Raw genomic sequence first — 17,154 nt, 5'->3', positions numbered from 1 at the left:
AAAACTGTTGGGAAGCGAGAGAGCAAACGAGTGTGAAATACTAAAAAAGAGTAACAAATACTGACACTTACTTAACTTGATTCTTGCACCATTATTATTGAGACGCAATATTTTCAAATCTTCGCATGAATCACTCTCCAAAAAAGGAGCCAAGGTTTCCATACCAATAGGTCCAAACGCATTGTCACTGAGGTCTAGTTCAACCAAACGAGCAGAAGAAGAGAGAATACCTTTCATCAATGATCTAACTGCTGGTGGTACCTCGTCTTTCAATCGGCCGGTAAAAATATCCTTCAATATGGCATGAGTAAGGCTATGCTTAGATGCTAAAGCATCAGAAATAGCTTCAGCAGCTTCAACACCCACTTCTTCAGTTGAAATTGAAAGATTGATCAAGTATAAGCACAACCTGATCAAGAAATACAAAAAAAGAAAAAATGATGCATCTTCTGTTCACTAAATTGTTGAAAAACCTTTACACACTTTAATGATTTTCAATTGAAAGTAATATCTTAATGAATTGTTCGTGCAATCATTCAGCCAGGATGTGGCGAAATCAGAACATTTTGAAAGTCACTAATATAAAAATATTGTCCTTAGACCTGTGCCTTCCGGATTTCATTTTCAATACAAAACTTAAGAGTAAAACAACAAGAGTAATACTAGAGAGTATTACTCTTTGCTTTGCATTCATCATTTGTGGTTAAAATTATGAAAAGATTTCCTTTTCAATACAAAACTCTTATGTGACCAGTTTTTGCTTTGCCATCTCATCGAGTTGTACAACAATTTCGAGTTGATCAACTAATCGTGTGAAGCAAGTTGGTCAATTAATTGTTACAAGTATTAACTTGTGAATCAACATTTGATTAACTTGTCTCATAATGAAAGTTACAAGTTTTTAATGTTTTCCCTTTGATTCATTCAAAGTAAATGAAAGGCGCTTCCCATATCAAACCTTCGCATTGTTGTATCAATTAAATATCGCAAATGAGTCAAATCTAATTGATGATTTATTAGTGACATTTATGTATTGAAAAAGTAGGAAAGAATTTTAAATGTAACATTTTAGGGCCATTTCATAACATTTAATAATAATAATCATTTAGCGGACAGCATTTCCATTGAATTAAATAAAATTTAGTTAAACTAATAATTAGATAAGTATTACGTCCAATAGACGGAATAAAAAAAGAGGAGAATAATTTTGACCACTTCTCTTTCTCAATTTAAACACTTAATTTTTGAATGTTACATATAATAAAATGATCGGCAGATATACAAAGACTCTGGCGTTTCGGTTAAAACGGCGACAATTATTGACCATAACCATTGTATAAAATATCTCCGGAACATCGGAGCCAGACGATCATTGCACTTGTTTTGGAGATATTCTTGGAAGTAAACTCCAAGTTATTTGACCAATAGACAAAACAGAAGTACGTCTCTGGTTGATATTGACTAAATTATTTCACTGCTCATTTCAATTTAGAATCAAGAAAAAAAAGAAGAGACGAGTTATGGAGGAAATCATTAGAATTAGATGATAAAAGTGGACAATTAGGAGACGGAAGACTTTAACTTCATTATTATATCTATTGTATGAAAGAAAAAGGTGAACATTTGGTTTCAATCTTTTCAAAATACTCTGCAACTAATTATTTCTTCATTCAATTTATCCAGATAAAAAACTATAAACTAAAATGACTAATAAATTGTCTTTAAAATCCATTCCAAGAAAAATCCAACTCTGATGTAAATATCAGGTAAATCAAGCTTCGTACAGCTTATGTTATTCAATCCGATTCCAGCAAGTACCCAATGTTTTCCAACTTTGACCATCAACGGATCGCCAGGATTAGGAGAACATGCAAATGCTTTTCCTTTCGGGTAACCAGCACACAAAAAGGACTCGGTGACTTTTTTGTTGTATCCAGCTTTTGTGAAACTTCTTTGACAATCATCATGTCTTATGATGGGCGGAGTGGTTATTTGCATATCTTCAGGTAATTTTTTCTCTCTTGGACCTTTAAGATAAAGGAATGAATAATTATTAATTAGTATGAAAAAGAATTGAAAAGGAATAAATTGACTCACTTAGTCTTCCCCAACCAGCCAATGTCCCGTTAATACCATAAAAAGTTTCATCTTGTCCAGGCTCTGGTAAACAAATTGGTTGAATATATCTACTGTATTGAACTGGTTCTTTCAATAATAGAAGGGCGGTAACTTCTAAGTGTGTTTCAAGCTTAAAATCTGGATGGACGTAACTTTTTTCAACTTTAATTGTTTTGTTATTCCATTGGTCACCTAAAACAACTTGCAAGGGTCCAGAAAAACTGGCTAAACAATAGCCTGTAGTCAATACCCATCGGTTTGCAATCAAAACACCACCACACGTTTCTTGACAAAAGATTGGATTAACTTCTTCTATCGAAACGTAGAATGGCACTTGTCCTGGGGTAGTATTGCTAATACCGAAAATACGAACAAACAATTCATTTTCAATAGGACGAACTCCACAGTTATTAGTCGTCTGTGACTTTGACAACTGAACTCCATTTGAAATGATTGAAAAGGTAACAAACAAAAAAACTATAAATAAAGTCATTCTGATCTTGACGGAAGATAGATCTAGATGGCAACTGACAAAACGAGAAGATTTGGTTTGTCTTTAAATAGCAAAGGATTTTAATCTACTTGGCTGGACTTAAACAGTTTAAAAAAATCTTACATTAATCCTTTGATTTTTATTTGAACAATTTCATACGATTTCATAAATATCATTTTGGATGATTGGTCCTTTAATTGATTCAAATCATAGTGATAATGCTGGGAATGATTTTGAAAAAGAAGAATAATAATATGTGAATGAAAATATGAGTCATAATGACCGTCTTAGGTGCACTTGGTGAGGTCATGAGCATAAACTAAGCCAAAGTTTGACTTTTTCGGGCTCTGAAAAATGGGTTGAATATATTATTGAACTCTACTGAACCAGTAGAGTTCAATAATAACAGAGTGCTATCGTTCTCGAGTGTCTTTTGATTGAAATCGGGATTGAAAGTTATTTTATCCTTCAATTTGTTAAGAATATATGAAAAATTATTTTAACCAAAACATTGCAACTCAGATTTCATGTTAGACAAGTTTTTCAAGGAGTCGCCAAGTACGTTAACTAATAGAGCAACAACTTGTTCATCTCTCGAGACAGACTGAAATTTCTTTAAATTAATCAAAGCTTGTCTCGAAATTTCCCCTCAGCCAATTCTTAAACCATTATTATTGAGACTTAATAGCTATCGGATAAAAAAGGTGAAAATTTAAATCGTGACAAATACATTTCAACGGATACACTCTTTATTTAATTTCAGCAAGATCAAAGGTAAATTTATAATAGCTAGTAAACTGTTCTTTTAATCCAGTTCAAGTAAAATCCTACATCCTAGTAAAGATAAATGTGGGGTGAAAATGGCTTCTCACAGTCTATGATATCCATTGAAATTCCAGCAAGTATCCAATGTTTTTCAACGTTGACCATCAACGGATTGCTAGGCCCAGAAAAACATACATCTTTCCCATCTCTCGGGTAACCAGCACATATAAACGACTCAGTTAAACTTGATTTCTCGAGCCCAAATTTTGCGTAGGATTCTTCACAATCATCATGTCTAATGATCGAAAAACTGGTTATTGCAATATTTTTTGGTAATTTTCTCTCTGTTTGATCTTTAAGAATGAAGAAACAAATAATTATTGGTATTAATAAAGTAAAACAACAAATAACTCACTTAGTTTACCCCAGATAACCAGTGTTCCATTGTGGCCATAAAAAGTTTCATCTTCTCCAGGCTCTGGTAAACAAATTGGTTGGATATTCCTACTGAACTGAACTGGTTCTTTGTGAACTGAACTGGAACCAATATCGTTTTTGAGTGTTAGACGATCAAAATCCGAATGGATGTAACTTTTTTGCAACTTTAATTGTTTTTTTTGTTCCATTCGTCACCTAAAACAACTTGTATGGACCCAAAAACAGTGACTGTACAATGAGCCGCAGTCAAAACCCATCTATTTGCAATTAAAACACCACTACACTTTTTGAAATGAAATTTACGACTATTCACTTCTATTGAAGCGTAAAATGGCACTTGTCGCGACCACAGACCAGATCAGTCAATTGATTTTCATAAGATTGCAAAGTCGATTGTGACTTTTCATGAGACTACTGGAGTCCATTTGAAATGTTGGGTAATGTAAGCAAGAAAGTAATTAAGCAAGTAATTTTATGTTAGACGAAATGAAGATGGAGATGAAGATGAGAACTGACAAAACAACTTTTCTTGTTTCTGAAAGTCATATTTGTATCACTTCGGATGAATGATCCTTTGATTGATTCAAATTATATTGGTAATGATGGAAATAGTTTTGAAGAAGAGTATGAAGATGAAAATGAAATACCATATTGATGATGCTTCTCTCCATCAAAAAGATGAACAACCGATTCAAAGAATTTCCAATTCATGTAGATCTAGCTCCAAAAAAAGAGTTTTTGATTGCATATTAATACGGGAGACTCAAACATATTTTGGAAATTACATTTAATGCGACAAAGACAACAGGTGAACATTTAATTCTTTTCGGAATACATTTCAACTATTATATTTTTCTATTGTTCTTTTAATCCAGTCCAAGTGCAATTCGACTCTAACGTAAATATCGAGTGCATGAGGCCTCTTACAGTAATCGTTAACCAAGGTGAGCCCAGCAATTACCCAATGTTTTCGAACTTTGACCATGAACGGATCGCCACGATCAGGAAAACATGCATCTTTTCGTCTTTTCGGGTAACCAGCACAAAAAAAGGAATCAGTGATATTTTTGTACATGACTTTTTTGAAAAATTTATCACAATCATCAGATCTGTCGATGGGCAACGTGGTTATATGCATATTTGTAAATGTAGGTTTCTCCTCGTCTATAACTTTAAGAATAAAGTAACAAATTATTAATTATTTTCATTGCTAAAGTAAAGGAATGAATAACTCACTTACATGTTAGTTTTTCGTAACCAGCAACTTTCCCATAGCGACCATGAAAAGTTGCATCTTCTCCAGGCTCTGGTAAACAAATTGGTTGGATATTCCGGCTGAACTGAACTGGTTCTTTCAATAATAGAAGGGCCATACTATTTTCTCCTGTCCGAAAACTGCAATCCGGATGGAAGTAAATGTCTTTCACTCCAATTGTTTTGTTGTTCCATTTGTCACCTAGAACAACTCGTATGGGTCCAAAAATAAATGATATACAATAACCGTCAGTCAAGACCCATCGATCTGCAATCAAAACACCACTACACATTGTGTAAGGCACGGTTGGATCATCATATTCTATTGAAGCGTAGAATGGCACTTTTCCTGGGTTAGTATCACGACCGCAGACTTGATCAGTAAATTCATTGTCATTAGATCGGATTCGATCGTAAAAAGTCGAGTTTGACTTTTCATGAGACAACTGGAGTCCATTTGAAATGATGAGTAATGTAAGCAACAAAAAAGATACAAATAAAATCATTTTAAGTTTACGAGAGAAAGATGAAGATGAGAACTGACAAAACGACTTTTCTTGTTTTGCCTTTAAATAGCAAGAACTTTAATCTTCTTGAAAAGTTATAAACGGTTTAAAAACAATTCATATTATTAATCCTTTCAGGAATAAATTTTTACTGGAAATTAAACCCGTTTAAGTGTCCCTGCTGCATCTGTAGCAATAGGAATTCGTCCAAGAGAAAATTGTAAAGCATCGACCTGAACTTTTTTCAAATAACCACGACAATTAGTTAACGCAATCAATGGACCTCTTAAGTCTCGGGTTTTTTCGTGGTATCCTTCTTCACTCTTGATCAAACCCAAGTGTAATAAAGCTTGAGCTGATGCATAAGAAGACCCTTTCTCAATTAATATTTTTGTGTACCACTCTCCAAAAAAAAGCTTTTGATTGCATATTAAGACGGGAGACCCAAACTTATTTTGGAAATTACATTTAATGCGTCGAAGATAACAGGTGAACATTTAAATCTTTTCGGAATACATTTGAACTATTATTTTGGTTCTATTGTTCTTTTAATCCAGTCCAAGTAAAAATCAACTCTAACGTAAATATCCAGTGCATGAAGCCTCTTACAGCTCCTATTAATCAATGTGATTCCAGCAATTACCCAATGTTTTCGAACTTTGACCATGAACGGATCGCCACGATCAAGAAAACATGCATCTTTTCGTCTTTTCGGGTAACCAGCACAGAAAAAGGAATCAGTGATATTTTTTCCAAAAACTTTTTCAAAAACTCCAATATCACAACCATCAGATCTGTCGATAGGCAAACTGGTTATATGCACATTTAAAGGTTTAGGTTTTCCCTCGGTCATATCTTAAAGAATAAAGTAACAAATTATTATTAATTATTGTTATTGTTATAAACTTAAAGGAATGAATAACTCACTTAGTTTTTCCCGGCCAGCAACTGTCCCATAGCGACCATGAAAAGTTTCATCTTCTACAGGCTCTGGCAAACAAATTGGTTGGATACTCCTACTGAACTGAACTGGTTCTTTCAATAATACCAGGACGATATTGTTCATAAGTTTTCCAGGTCTGAAATCCGGATGGGAGTAAATGTCATGCACTCCAATTGTTTTGTTGTTCCATTCGTCACCTAAAATAACTCGCATGGGTCCCCAAATAGTTGATATACAATAAGCCTCAGTCAAGACCCATCTGTCTGCAATCAAAACACCACCACACATTGTGTAATGGCCGGTTGGATCATCCACTCCTATTGAAGCGTAGAATGGCACTTTTCCTGGGTTAGTATCACGACCGCAGACTTGATCAATCAATTCATTGTCATTAGATCGGATTCGATCGTAAAAAGTCGAGTTTGACTTTTCATGAGACAACTGCAGTCCATTTGAAATGATGGGTAATGTAAGCAACAAAAAAGATACAAATAAAATCATTTTAAGTTAGACGAGATGAAGATGAGAATGAGAAATGACAAAACGACTCTTGTATTGTCTTTAAATACCGAGCACTTTAAACTTCTTGGAGAGTCATAAACGGTTTAAAAACAATTCATATTATTAATCCTTTCAGGAATAAATTTTTACTAGGAATTAAACCCGTTTAAGTGTCCGTGCTGCATCTGTAGCAATAAGAATTCGTCCAAGAGAAGATAGTAAAGCATCGACTTGAAATTTTTTCAAATAACCACGACAATTAGTCAACGCAATCAATGGACCTCTTAAGTCTCGGGTTTTTTCGTGGTATCCTTCTTCACTCTTGATCAAACCCAAGTGAGATAATAAAGTTTGAGCTGATGCATAAGAAGACCCTAATAAGAATTCATAAGAAGGTCTTTTCTCAATTAATCTTTTGATTAACAAATCAGACTCTTTTAAAACATTATCTGGTAAACTAGAAGTGAACGTAAGTTGTCAAAACTGTTGAAAAGCGAAAAAGCAAACGAGTGTGAAATACTAAAAAAGAGTCAAAAATACTGACACTTACTTAACTTGATTCTTGCACCATTATTATTTAGACGCAGTATTTTCAAATCTTCGCATGAATCACTCTCCAAAAAAGGAGCCAAGGCTTCCATACCAATAGGTCCAAACGCATTGTCACTGAGGTCTAGTTCAACCAAACGAGCAGAAGAAGAGAGAATACCTTTCATCAATGATCTAACTGCTGGTGGTACCTCGTCTTTCAATCGGCCGGTAAAAATATCCTTCAATATGGCATGAGTAAGGCTATGCTTAGATGCTAAAGCATCAGAAATAGCTTCCGCAGCTTCGACACCCAGAGTGTTTCCTTCCAAATTGAAAGATTTAAGATTAGGGCAATCCTGAATAGCGGTGATAATGGGAATTGCATCCTGATGACTATTTAAATGAAGTGTGGCACCGGCAAAGGAAACTTGACTCTCTGGTTCACTTTCAATTGTTTCCTCGCAAAGCAATATTGTCATCTGAGTCATTCATGGTCGGAGGCAGCAGGATAACTTGATAAAAAAATCACCAATCTTTCAAAATGAATGAAACAATGAAAAATAATAGAATGAAATGAAACTAAAAATATTTGATGTAAAAATGCGCCTAAAAGAGGTAAACAGTTAAATACATCGATACATGAAAAATAGTCTGTTGTGCAAATCGATACTATCGCAAGAGAGTATCCCATTACAAAAACTTACAAAACTTGTTAGTCATTACAGTAGTCTCTCTCTTAAGTTCACTCTCTCATATTTGAAAAAGAAAGAGAAATAGAAAGAGACAGAGAAGAAGGTCTCTTTCTCTAGCCTTAAGTTGCCTAGTAACTACTGCCGTTTGAAGTGAACTTAAGGGAGAGATCACTGTACCTGTAGAGCTGAGACGGTTACTGGTAACCGATGATTTGCTTAGTGGGAGGAGTAACCGGTTACTTCGTTTTTAGACCGAGTAACCGGTTAGTTGTAACCGTTTTTAACCCTTTCTATTACGTTTGGTTTCAACTGAAATAGCATTTATTTGTTTATTTGAATACAACAGCAAAAGTGAAGGTAAATGCTATGGTGGGTGGGAAAGTGGGGTTAGTTGAATCAGTTTCTAGCAGTTATACTCTGCTCTGTATAGTTATTAACAGATTCAATGTTTTTGTCGATTGTTGTTACCGTGAAAAAAGACTTGACTTTCCATTCATCATTTGTGGTTAAAATTATGAAAAGATTTCCTTTTCAATACAAAACTCTTATGTGACCAGTTTTTGCTTTGCCATCTCATCGAGTTGTACAACAATTTCGAGTTGATCAACTAATCGTGTGAAGCAAGTTGGCCAATTAATTGTTACAAGTATTAACTTGTGAATCAACATTTGATTAACTTATCTCATAATGAAAGTTACAAGTTTTTAATGTTTTCCCTTTGATTCATTCAAAGCAAATTGAAAGGCGCTTCCCATATCAAACCTTCGCATTGTTGTATCAATTAAATATCGCAAATGAGTCAAATCTAATCGATGATTTATTAATGACATTTATGTTTTGAAAAAAGTAAGAACTTTTATGATAAAATGATCGGCAGAAATACAAAGACTCTAGTGTTTCGGTTAAAAAGGCAGCAAATGTTGTCCATAATCATTAGCTGGTTTTCAATACTACAATAATTATAACGACTATTACGGTAACCAGCTCATTAACGATTAACCAAATTTACTATGTAATTCACTTAAAAAAGCATAACATTGTATAACATAATATTGTTATTAAACTGCAAAATAAGAGCTCAACATCAAGACAGAAGCTTATTAACAAACAAATCTTAACCCATTTCACTCCTTTTTTCAAACGAGACTTTTAAATATGAAAAGAATTGGGTTAACCAGTAATTGATGGTTTGTTATTAATCCCAATGAAACCTTCAATCACAATATGATTGTTAATTCCTTGATGAGAAGGACTGATTCAATTGAAATCCAATTAACCAACATTTTTTTATCTCTCACTTAATACAACTCAATTACTTGTTATGCAAAAAAGGTTTAAAAATGGAAGGCAAATGAAAGGCAAATTCAATGGGAATGAGGGACAAGTTTATGACAAAAAGGCAATCAAATATGATCAGATATTGAAACAGATAATCAGTCTTGTCATAAAAGGGTTTACTTGTTAACTAATCAATCAACATTGACTTGTTCAACTTGAGCTTTTCCATGTAACTAAATATTCTCACTGTTGATGTCAAATTCAGTAGTAAATTGAATTAACATCTTCACCCTTTTTTGTGCTTATATAACATTATCTGTTCGCATCCTTCATTCACTCGACATTTGTTTGGATTTTGTTTTCTTGTCTTTGGATTCATTGAAATTAGATTGTCACTTGCAAGTAAACAACAACAAAATGAGTTATTATTGTTGTTATTCATTTCTCTTTAACCTTCTATTAGATGTAAGGTAATAACAGAAGCACGTGCTAATGCATTGGGACTCAAGAAATGTGATAATCGAGTGGATGAAGAACAAGGAAAGAGACCAACAAAGGGAAAGGGTTACTCGACTGTCCATCAATTGTCCTTCAATTGTCTCACTTTGGGTTTCACATTAAACCCAATCCACGGTCAATTTACTCTTCCATAGACTTTTGTTTCCTTTATCAACTCAACCTCATTACTTGAACTCATTTATTGAAATTGAATCGACCATTGGTCAGTCTATAGTTTCAAGTGCAATTAGTGGACATTTAAAGAGGGAAAGAGTTAAATGGGTGGAGAAAAGGGAGGAGAGAAGAAGGATTTTAACCTATTATTGAAGTTGACCAAATGAAAACAATAGCCTTTGAAATCCTTTTTCCTTCTTGTTCAGTCTTTTCAACTGTTCATGTTGTGAGACACACGCAATAGCCAGTCATCCCCATGATGATAACAATGATTTAATGATGAACAACATCAAGAATTGACACACTTTGAGACCATTTGTAGGCTTGGATCCTCTTCAATCGTTGGTATAAACAGTGACCATCGACATTGTTATTCCCTGCTGATAAACAACTGAATTACCTAAAATTGAATAACAACATTTTCTAAGGTCAAGTGATTGTTTGTTGTGAAAACAGTGGACTGAGAGGGTTAATAATGGTTTTTAGTTACTCATTTTCAATAAACAATTACTTTGGTTAACATTACAATAAAAACTTAATCCAGATCAAATGGCCACATTACACATAAAAGATCAATGACCATTGAAGCAAAATACCCAGTTACATCAAAATCATTATCACAAGGCAACTATTACACTATTTGGTCAATTATTAACAGGATTACAGCAGCCAACAAGAGTTGATTAAGAGCCACAAAACAAAAGTCAATGATTAATCATTTTAATTCAATAATCCATAAACAGAATAATAAATCTCTTGAATTTGATACTTGATACAATGCTCATTATTGAAAAGAGTTGAGTATGTATTTCATATCATGAGCCAAACCATCAATCAAAACATTTCATGAAATGATTGTTTCTTTTATTATACAAGTAAAATTGGAATGTTGTTTTCAGGATATTTTGCGTTTCCATTGATTCTGAGCTTTGAATATATCTTTTCAGGTAAAAGTGTGTGTTTCATCAAAAATGTGGAAAATGAATAATTGGACAAATCTTTATAATAAAGATATTTGTACGTTTGATGAGATCAATTTCAATAAAGATTTCCTCTTTAAAACGAGCGACATTTGATATTAAATTTCCGTTTGTTCAAAGTCAAGAGTCCATTAGAATCAAGTTGAACACGATAATCATGTAGAACCCATTAAATGATCATCTGTGTCATCAAACACAAACAATTAGCTTGTTCCAATGCGAAAACCTCTAAAATTGAAACTCAACTCGAGTTTCATTCCATGATAAATTGTCTCTCTAATTGGATCCATTTCAGTCTCAACTTTGATAAAGATAAATGAACCTTTAATTCCCAATGAAAAGATTGTTTGCTTTTATCAAAATAATAATGAAAATTAGCATAAAATTAAAGTTTTTTTCCTTCTTTTCTCTTCTCATTCAAATTGATTTACCCTTTGCGCCCCTTTCCAGGTTAAACTGTTCAACTGAAGAGCAAAGAAATGATTAGTTTCCTATTCCGTTGACATTTAGAGGTTTGGATGAAAAATGTTTCAAAATAATGGTTTGATATGAAAATGGTTTAAAACGAGTTGAGATACTTTCATTTTGATTGCTTGGAGGTTGATTGGGAGTTGAATGAAGCAGTTTTGAATCGAACAGGGTTTCAACCATTTTTTGTCCTTCTAAGGATGAACATGAACAGGAATGAGAGAAGAGCAAATAAAGGCTTAAGAAGATCATTTATCGTGAAACTGAGGAAACATTTGACAAGAGAAGAAGAAGTTGAGATTTTTTCTCAATCAATTTCATGAAAAATTAGAGGTTTAACACTTTCAATTTGATAGCAACTTGATAACTCGAATAACAATTTATATTGAAATAAAATTCAAACTACTCCAAGCTTTGTTTGACAACATTGATCAATACAGAGAAAGCAAAAAATCTTTCAATCTGGTAATTCAATACACAATGTACTATTATTATATCATGACAATACCAAATTCATTTTGTCCATAGAACCTTGCCTGAAAATGTAAACGATAAAAATCTTATTATAAGGAATTAATTGAAACTTTGCGATCCAGTTTGAATCATCTAATTGTACAAATAAATTGTCCAAATTATGACTCGATTCAAGAACTGGAAAAATGCCATTTTAACTGCAAAGTCAATGCTTATTATAAAGTTTTTAGTAACTTTAGTCTGTTAAGGTGACTGTAAATTATTTACCTCATTATAGTTGAAATGGCATGCTTATTGACTTTAACAGTTGAATGAATTGTGAAAGTGATCATCTGATTGCCAAGTAAATTGTAAAGTAAAACATAAATGTCAAATATTTTATACAATTTTCATTCAATTTAAGGTAAAAACTCTTCAAATTGATGTTAAACTCAATGCTTTCAAGTGAACAAAACAACAATAGCAACTCAGTGTTGGTCAACATTAGACTGATGAGGAACAGTTGAACATGGAAAAGATGAAATAATGATGAAAAGAATTGTTCCAGTTCCATTTTAGTCGAATGGCGATCCCTTGGTGGTTCAATATCAAAATAAAGACTAAATTTTTCCCCATTTCCAAGTGTTTTTCACTGTTATTTCAAGATTTTTTATTAATCCAATTTTACTTTTTTTCCTCTTTCATAGTTTCAATGAATCATTTTCACTGCCTTTGAACCATTTTAAAATGTTACAAACTGTGACAAATGTCAAAATGTCACTCATTTGAATAATATTGGATGGACTGTTGATAATGGATACGCTTTTAACTGTTCATTGTTAATCAAACAAAAAGGTTTCTTGGTTTGTGTTTGAACTTATTTGAGGAAAGAGTTACAGTGAATCAATTCAATGCAATTCAACAAGTTTGCCAACAAGTTCAAATAAATAACCATGAATAGTACAGGTTGGTGAAGGGTATAACTAACATATAGACTTGCAATCATCAATTAGCCTGTTGAACCCACGAGCAAATTGTATTACAATTCATATGATGGAGCTTCATCGCCATAAGCGTCACCTCACGAGAGCGTCAATTAGGGCTTTTGATCTACATTAAATTTTAGTACTTTTAGAAAATGATGAATTGTTCGCACTTAATTTTAATGATTTTTTCTGATTGATTTCGTCATGATCGTGATCTAACTTTCGATACATTGAAGATGATTGATTGGCCTGGCACGACTATTAATTACAGTTTACTTCTAGGTCTTACTACTACACTACTTAGGAGCAGCTAATCAAAAATGGTGGTTCTACCTTGTCTGAATTGTTGAACATTTTTCGGAAAAATGACTCACTCTATAATGCATGGGAACATGTTAAGTTAGACTCTTTTTCGGATTCATCAATAGTTTTCTTGATTCTGACAATGGGCCTAAAAACTTCGAGGCTCCGAGAAGTGTAGCAACTACAATCATGATTCTTTGACCAATCATTAGATTTCGTTATGGGCTGTATATTACACATTATATTGGACATTAAATGACTGAATGCCGAAGAAAATCTGAGCTAATTTATTTAAAAATGAAAGTTCTAATTCATAATGTTAATCGAAATTGCTGAATTTCGTTGCTGTTTCTTTCACCAGTTTGTATTCATTCAGTTTCATATTGTAATGGCATTAAATCTCACTATTATCCTTAACCAATGCATAAAAATGAAATAAAAGTATTTCTAATAATCATCAAGTGTAAAAATTTCAAACACCATCATTGATGCGCTAGAAAAATGTTGCACTTTTCACATTCGAGTTCAATCAGTTTATACAGTTTAATTCAAAAGGAGGGAAACTGTTATTCTTTGCATTTTTATTTCTTTTTGCCTCTTAAGCTTCAATAAAAGCGATCATCTCAGGGGAATCTCGCTATCCGTCTATTTAGTCAAGGAGGGACCAAAACGGTTGGGAATTTAAGGCTGACAGAATCAAGGAGACGAAGATTGAAGAGAAAAGTAAAGTAAAGTTTTACAGTTGGTAATTGTCATGTTTTAACCGTTTCTTTGAGATTGACCTTTATCTTGTTTAAAACCCGTTGAAATGAGATAAATGATGAAACTGATCATCAATAGGAAAGTGAACCTTTAATCCACCTTATTTCAACCATTAATGTTGATCCAGTTTAATATTTTAAAATGTAAAATTACATTTTCCTATTAGAATATCATTTTCACCATTTCATTCATTAATCATTCAACAATCTTTTACCATTAATAACTCAACTTGAATCTCATCTGTCAACATCTTGTTATGGTTCAACTCGATTGGAACCGATTTTGTCCGCATTTAAATTCAATTTCATGTTCCATTCCATGTTCATGTTGACCATTTGATGCTTCATCAGGTGTTAAATTGTCAAGTCAATGGAAACAATTGAAATGCAATTAACCAGAAAATTGAATGTTGATCAAAATATTGAACTTGTTTTGATAAAAAAGTGTTTCTTTTCGTTTCCTTTTCACTCGACAATTCATTTTATTTTGCTTACTTTACTCACTCTATTAACTTTGAAGGATAAATCAATTGTAAAATTTATTGGTTTCATTGGCCAGTCAAGTTGAATGGTCAGTTTCAATAGTTTCTCAGTCAACATTGAATCAGAAGGAATCTTTAACAGATTAGATTTACAATGAAATTTTCATCAGTCAATTGAGTTTCATGATAAATTGGTTTGGCAACAGTTTTCAAAGAAACAGCTTTTTGTGCTTTTCGTTCATAAAAAATGGACAATCAAAGGACTGTCATTAACATAAAACTTAATCATCTTTATCCTCAGGAAATACTAATTATTTGAATAACTTAATCCGAACTGAAGTCTGTTTCAGTCATTTTTGTTTTTTTAATGGCCAACAATGGATTAAACCCTTTTGGCGATTTAACACAAAATTAATCTTTACCATGAAATGCTGAGCAAGTTTAATGATTCCATGAACAAATAAACTGACTTTGAGTCTAAAATTAATTCTCTGCTCTTGAATGGTTTTCATGAAGTCACAATGAACAAATGCTTCTTTGGTCAAAGTTTCAGTTTTTTGTCTCTAAACTGGAAAGAGGTAAAGGTTGAGATTAATTAGTTAACAGGAAAAGAGTTAAATGTTGGTTCAAGTGCGATTCAATGATTAAATGATGAAAAGACCAAAGGATTTAATTGAACTGTCCGATTGTTGGCGAAACAAGAATTAATTCCTTTCCATTTTATAATGTAAATACCTTGAGGGATTGACTGCAAGTTCAGTTGAATTGAATTAACACCAAAATGATTAAAAAGTATTCATTCATTTCCATTAAAGATTCAATTAAAATGAACTGAAAGAGGAACAAAATGTTGATGAAAACTGAATAATCCTTCTTCTTGTTGTGTATTCAATTAGTTTTACAGGCAAAGGAAGTAGACATTCAATATGTAAGTTTAGTCTTCCTGTTCAATTGATTGGTACCAAAGGGTCAAAGGAAATGTTATTAATATTATTGACCAAAAACATCCTTTTATGACAACCAAACAGACGTGTTGATCAACTTGCGACTTAATTATTTGTGTCAAAACCATTTGATCAACTTGCATTTGGACTTGCACTTGACTCGAAATGCGTTTGGATTCAGTTTCATTTTAATGATTTCAAGTTTAGTTTATTTCTAGAAATGAATAAATTTTGATAAATATTTAATGAACAGAATGTCCAAAAGTAATTCCCATTCAATTTAAAATAATGGACTTGGAGTAAAGTCCAAAGTAAATGACAATCAATTGAACCAACAAGTTATCACAATAACTGAATCCAGTTGAATTAATGATTTATCAGGGAAACTTGAACAAAGAATATCAGTTTAAAGTGAAAAGTAAATCCTAAAATGATGATCATCATCATGACAACTGTTATGTTTTATTACTTATGAGGATAATTCAACCTGTTTTGTCCCCAAATAATCAAATAAATTGAAACATTTTTGACCAACAATAATGTTTAACCTGAAAATTTCAATTTAATTTGACAATCACAACTCAAAGTAATAAATATAAATACATTTTACAGCAATTGAACAATTAATCAAGTCGATTCAATTTCAACTCTAAACTTAAAGGATAACATGGAGTTCAATTCCCTTGTTGAAGAGTTGAGTAGAAACACGATAATAATCATTATCATTAGTATTGTGACATGAACCCAATCATAAATCATGAGTTTATAATATTAAAATTTAAAAATTGATTCAAGAAAATACAAAAAACTCTTTTTTCCACCAAAAATAATTCCATTTTTAGTTTCATTAATATTTCACAGTTGAACCTTTATCATCATTTACTTGTGCAAACCAATGAATCATTGAATCCCAGAGCATAAAATTTATGATGAAACAATAATAACACTCAATTTACATGATCATTATCAGTGTAACAAGAATAATGTCTTTTCTTGTTATTCAGATTGTTGCTCGTTTATTGAATGGCAATCATTAGCAATTGAATGGATCAACTGTATGTGTGGTCAACGTTTTTAATTTCAATCACTTGAGTCATTAATATTTTGATTTGAAGGGAAAAAAGTTATTCTGAGATTCGACAATTCATTGTTCGTCTAATGAATGAAACTAAAAAACATATTGTATTATATAAGCACTTTGAGTGTGTCCATGTGCTCCATTCATTCCCTGCATATGATCAACATTATTTTATCATTTCTTCTTCTTCTTCTTTCTTCTTCTTTCTTCTTCTCTTCTCTCCCTTCCAGCGTTTATTTTTTATTATTGTTGCATGATCGGAAGTGGCTCTCATCAGTATCATTTTGTTGCCAAAATAATAATTAAAGTGGAAAGAGAAATTAGTTGTATTCGATTGACACAATTGATCAACAATCATTTCCTGATTATAATTGTTGTGTTTGCTCTCATCTCGACAGCAATAATGATAATCGTTCATCAATCCAAGATCAAGTCAGAATCCAAGATGAAAATGGTTACTTCGACATGATGCACATTCACTTCTATTCGAGATGAACCTTTCACTTTT

General features: G+C 32.5%; 4 protein-coding genes across 7 annotated transcripts; all 4 read right to left on the bottom strand.

The window, feature by feature from the left end:
* Positions 1-1,589: 1,589 nt before the first annotated feature.
* LOC149094881 (serine proteinase stubble-like) lies at positions 1,590-2,895 on the bottom strand. The gene is made up of 2 exons (XM_089266778.1): positions 2,098-2,895; positions 1,590-2,027 (listed from the first exon to the last, which is right to left on the bottom strand). Exons 1-2 carry the CDS (start codon positions 2,609-2,611, stop codon positions 1,708-1,710), a joined length of 834 nt encoding a protein of 277 aa, XP_089122904.1. The 5' UTR covers positions 2,612-2,895; the 3' UTR covers positions 1,590-1,707.
* Positions 2,896-4,584: 1,689 nt separating this feature from the next.
* LOC107369914 (venom protease-like) lies at positions 4,585-5,574 on the bottom strand. 3 transcript variants are annotated; one of them, XM_089270164.1, is made up of 2 exons: positions 5,051-5,574; positions 4,585-4,984 (listed from the first exon to the last, which is right to left on the bottom strand). In XM_089270164.1, exons 1-2 carry the CDS (start codon positions 5,572-5,574, stop codon positions 4,918-4,920), a joined length of 591 nt encoding a protein of 196 aa, XP_089126290.1. In that variant the 3' UTR covers positions 4,585-4,917. The 3 variants fall into 3 exon arrangements, with proteins under 3 accessions (XP_089126290.1, XP_015793369.2, XP_089126289.1); XM_015937883.3 differs by having other exon boundaries at positions 5,055-5,574; XM_089270163.1 differs by having other exon boundaries at positions 4,585-4,978; positions 5,055-5,574.
* A 450-nt stretch (positions 5,575-6,024) lies between these two features.
* Positions 6,025-7,023, bottom strand: LOC107369915 (chymotrypsinogen B-like). Its single transcript, XM_025162419.2, has 2 exons — positions 6,502-7,023; positions 6,025-6,429 (listed from the first exon to the last, which is right to left on the bottom strand). The coding sequence occupies exons 1-2, from the start codon at positions 7,016-7,018 to the stop codon at positions 6,101-6,103; spliced, it is 846 nt and encodes a 281-aa protein (XP_025018187.2). The 5' UTR covers positions 7,019-7,023; the 3' UTR covers positions 6,025-6,100.
* On the bottom strand, positions 7,004-8,211 carry LOC112538486 (ran GTPase-activating protein 1-like). Of its 2 annotated transcripts, none has more exons than XM_025162421.2 (2): positions 7,569-8,211; positions 7,004-7,501 (listed from the first exon to the last, which is right to left on the bottom strand). In XM_025162421.2, exons 1-2 carry the CDS (start codon positions 8,035-8,037, stop codon positions 7,476-7,478), a joined length of 495 nt encoding a protein of 164 aa, XP_025018189.1. In that variant the 5' UTR covers positions 8,038-8,211; the 3' UTR covers positions 7,004-7,475. The 2 variants fall into 2 exon arrangements, with proteins under 2 accessions (XP_025018189.1, XP_025018188.1); XM_025162420.2 differs by having other exon boundaries at positions 7,004-7,392; positions 7,569-8,203.
* Positions 8,212-17,154: the final 8,943 nt, after the last annotated feature.

Source organism: Tetranychus urticae, chromosome 1 (assembly GCF_039701765.1).
Source record: "Tetranychus urticae isolate SD_2017Ah chromosome 1, NJAU_TeUrti_SD_1.0, whole genome shotgun sequence".
NCBI lineage: Eukaryota > Metazoa > Arthropoda > Arachnida > Trombidiformes > Tetranychidae > Tetranychus > Tetranychus urticae.
Note: the sequence above shows the minus strand (reverse complement) of the source record. Positions and strands in the feature narration are given on the sequence as shown.

Coding starts and splice junctions, on each gene's coding strand:
- LOC149094881 (XM_089266778.1), bottom strand. CDS start 2,611: ATGACTTTATTTATAGTTTTTTTGTTTGTTACCTTTTCAATCATTTCA. Junction 2,028..2,097: donor GGCTGGTTGGGGAAGACTAA/GTGAGTCAATTT, acceptor TTTATCTTAAAG/GTCCAAGAGAGAAAAAATTA.
- LOC107369914 (XM_015937883.3), bottom strand. CDS start 5,574: ATGATTTTATTTGTATCTTTTTTGTTGCTTACATTACTCATCATTTCA. Junction 4,985..5,054: donor TGGTTACGAAAAACTAACAT/GTAAGTGAGTTA, acceptor TTATTCTTAAAG/TTATAGACGAGGAGAAACCT.
- LOC107369915 (XM_025162419.2), bottom strand. CDS start 7,018: ATGATTTTATTTGTATCTTTTTTGTTGCTTACATTACCCATCATTTCA. Junction 6,430..6,501: donor TGCTGGCCGGGAAAAACTAA/GTGAGTTATTCA, acceptor TTATTCTTTAAG/ATATGACCGAGGGAAAACCT.
- LOC112538486 (XM_025162420.2), bottom strand. CDS start 8,037: ATGACTCAGATGACAATATTGCTTTGCGAGGAAACAATTGAAAGTGAA. Junction 7,393..7,568: donor TGGTGCAAGAATCAAGTTAA/GTAAGTGTCAGT, acceptor AATTCTTATTAG/GGTCTTCTTATGCATCAGCT.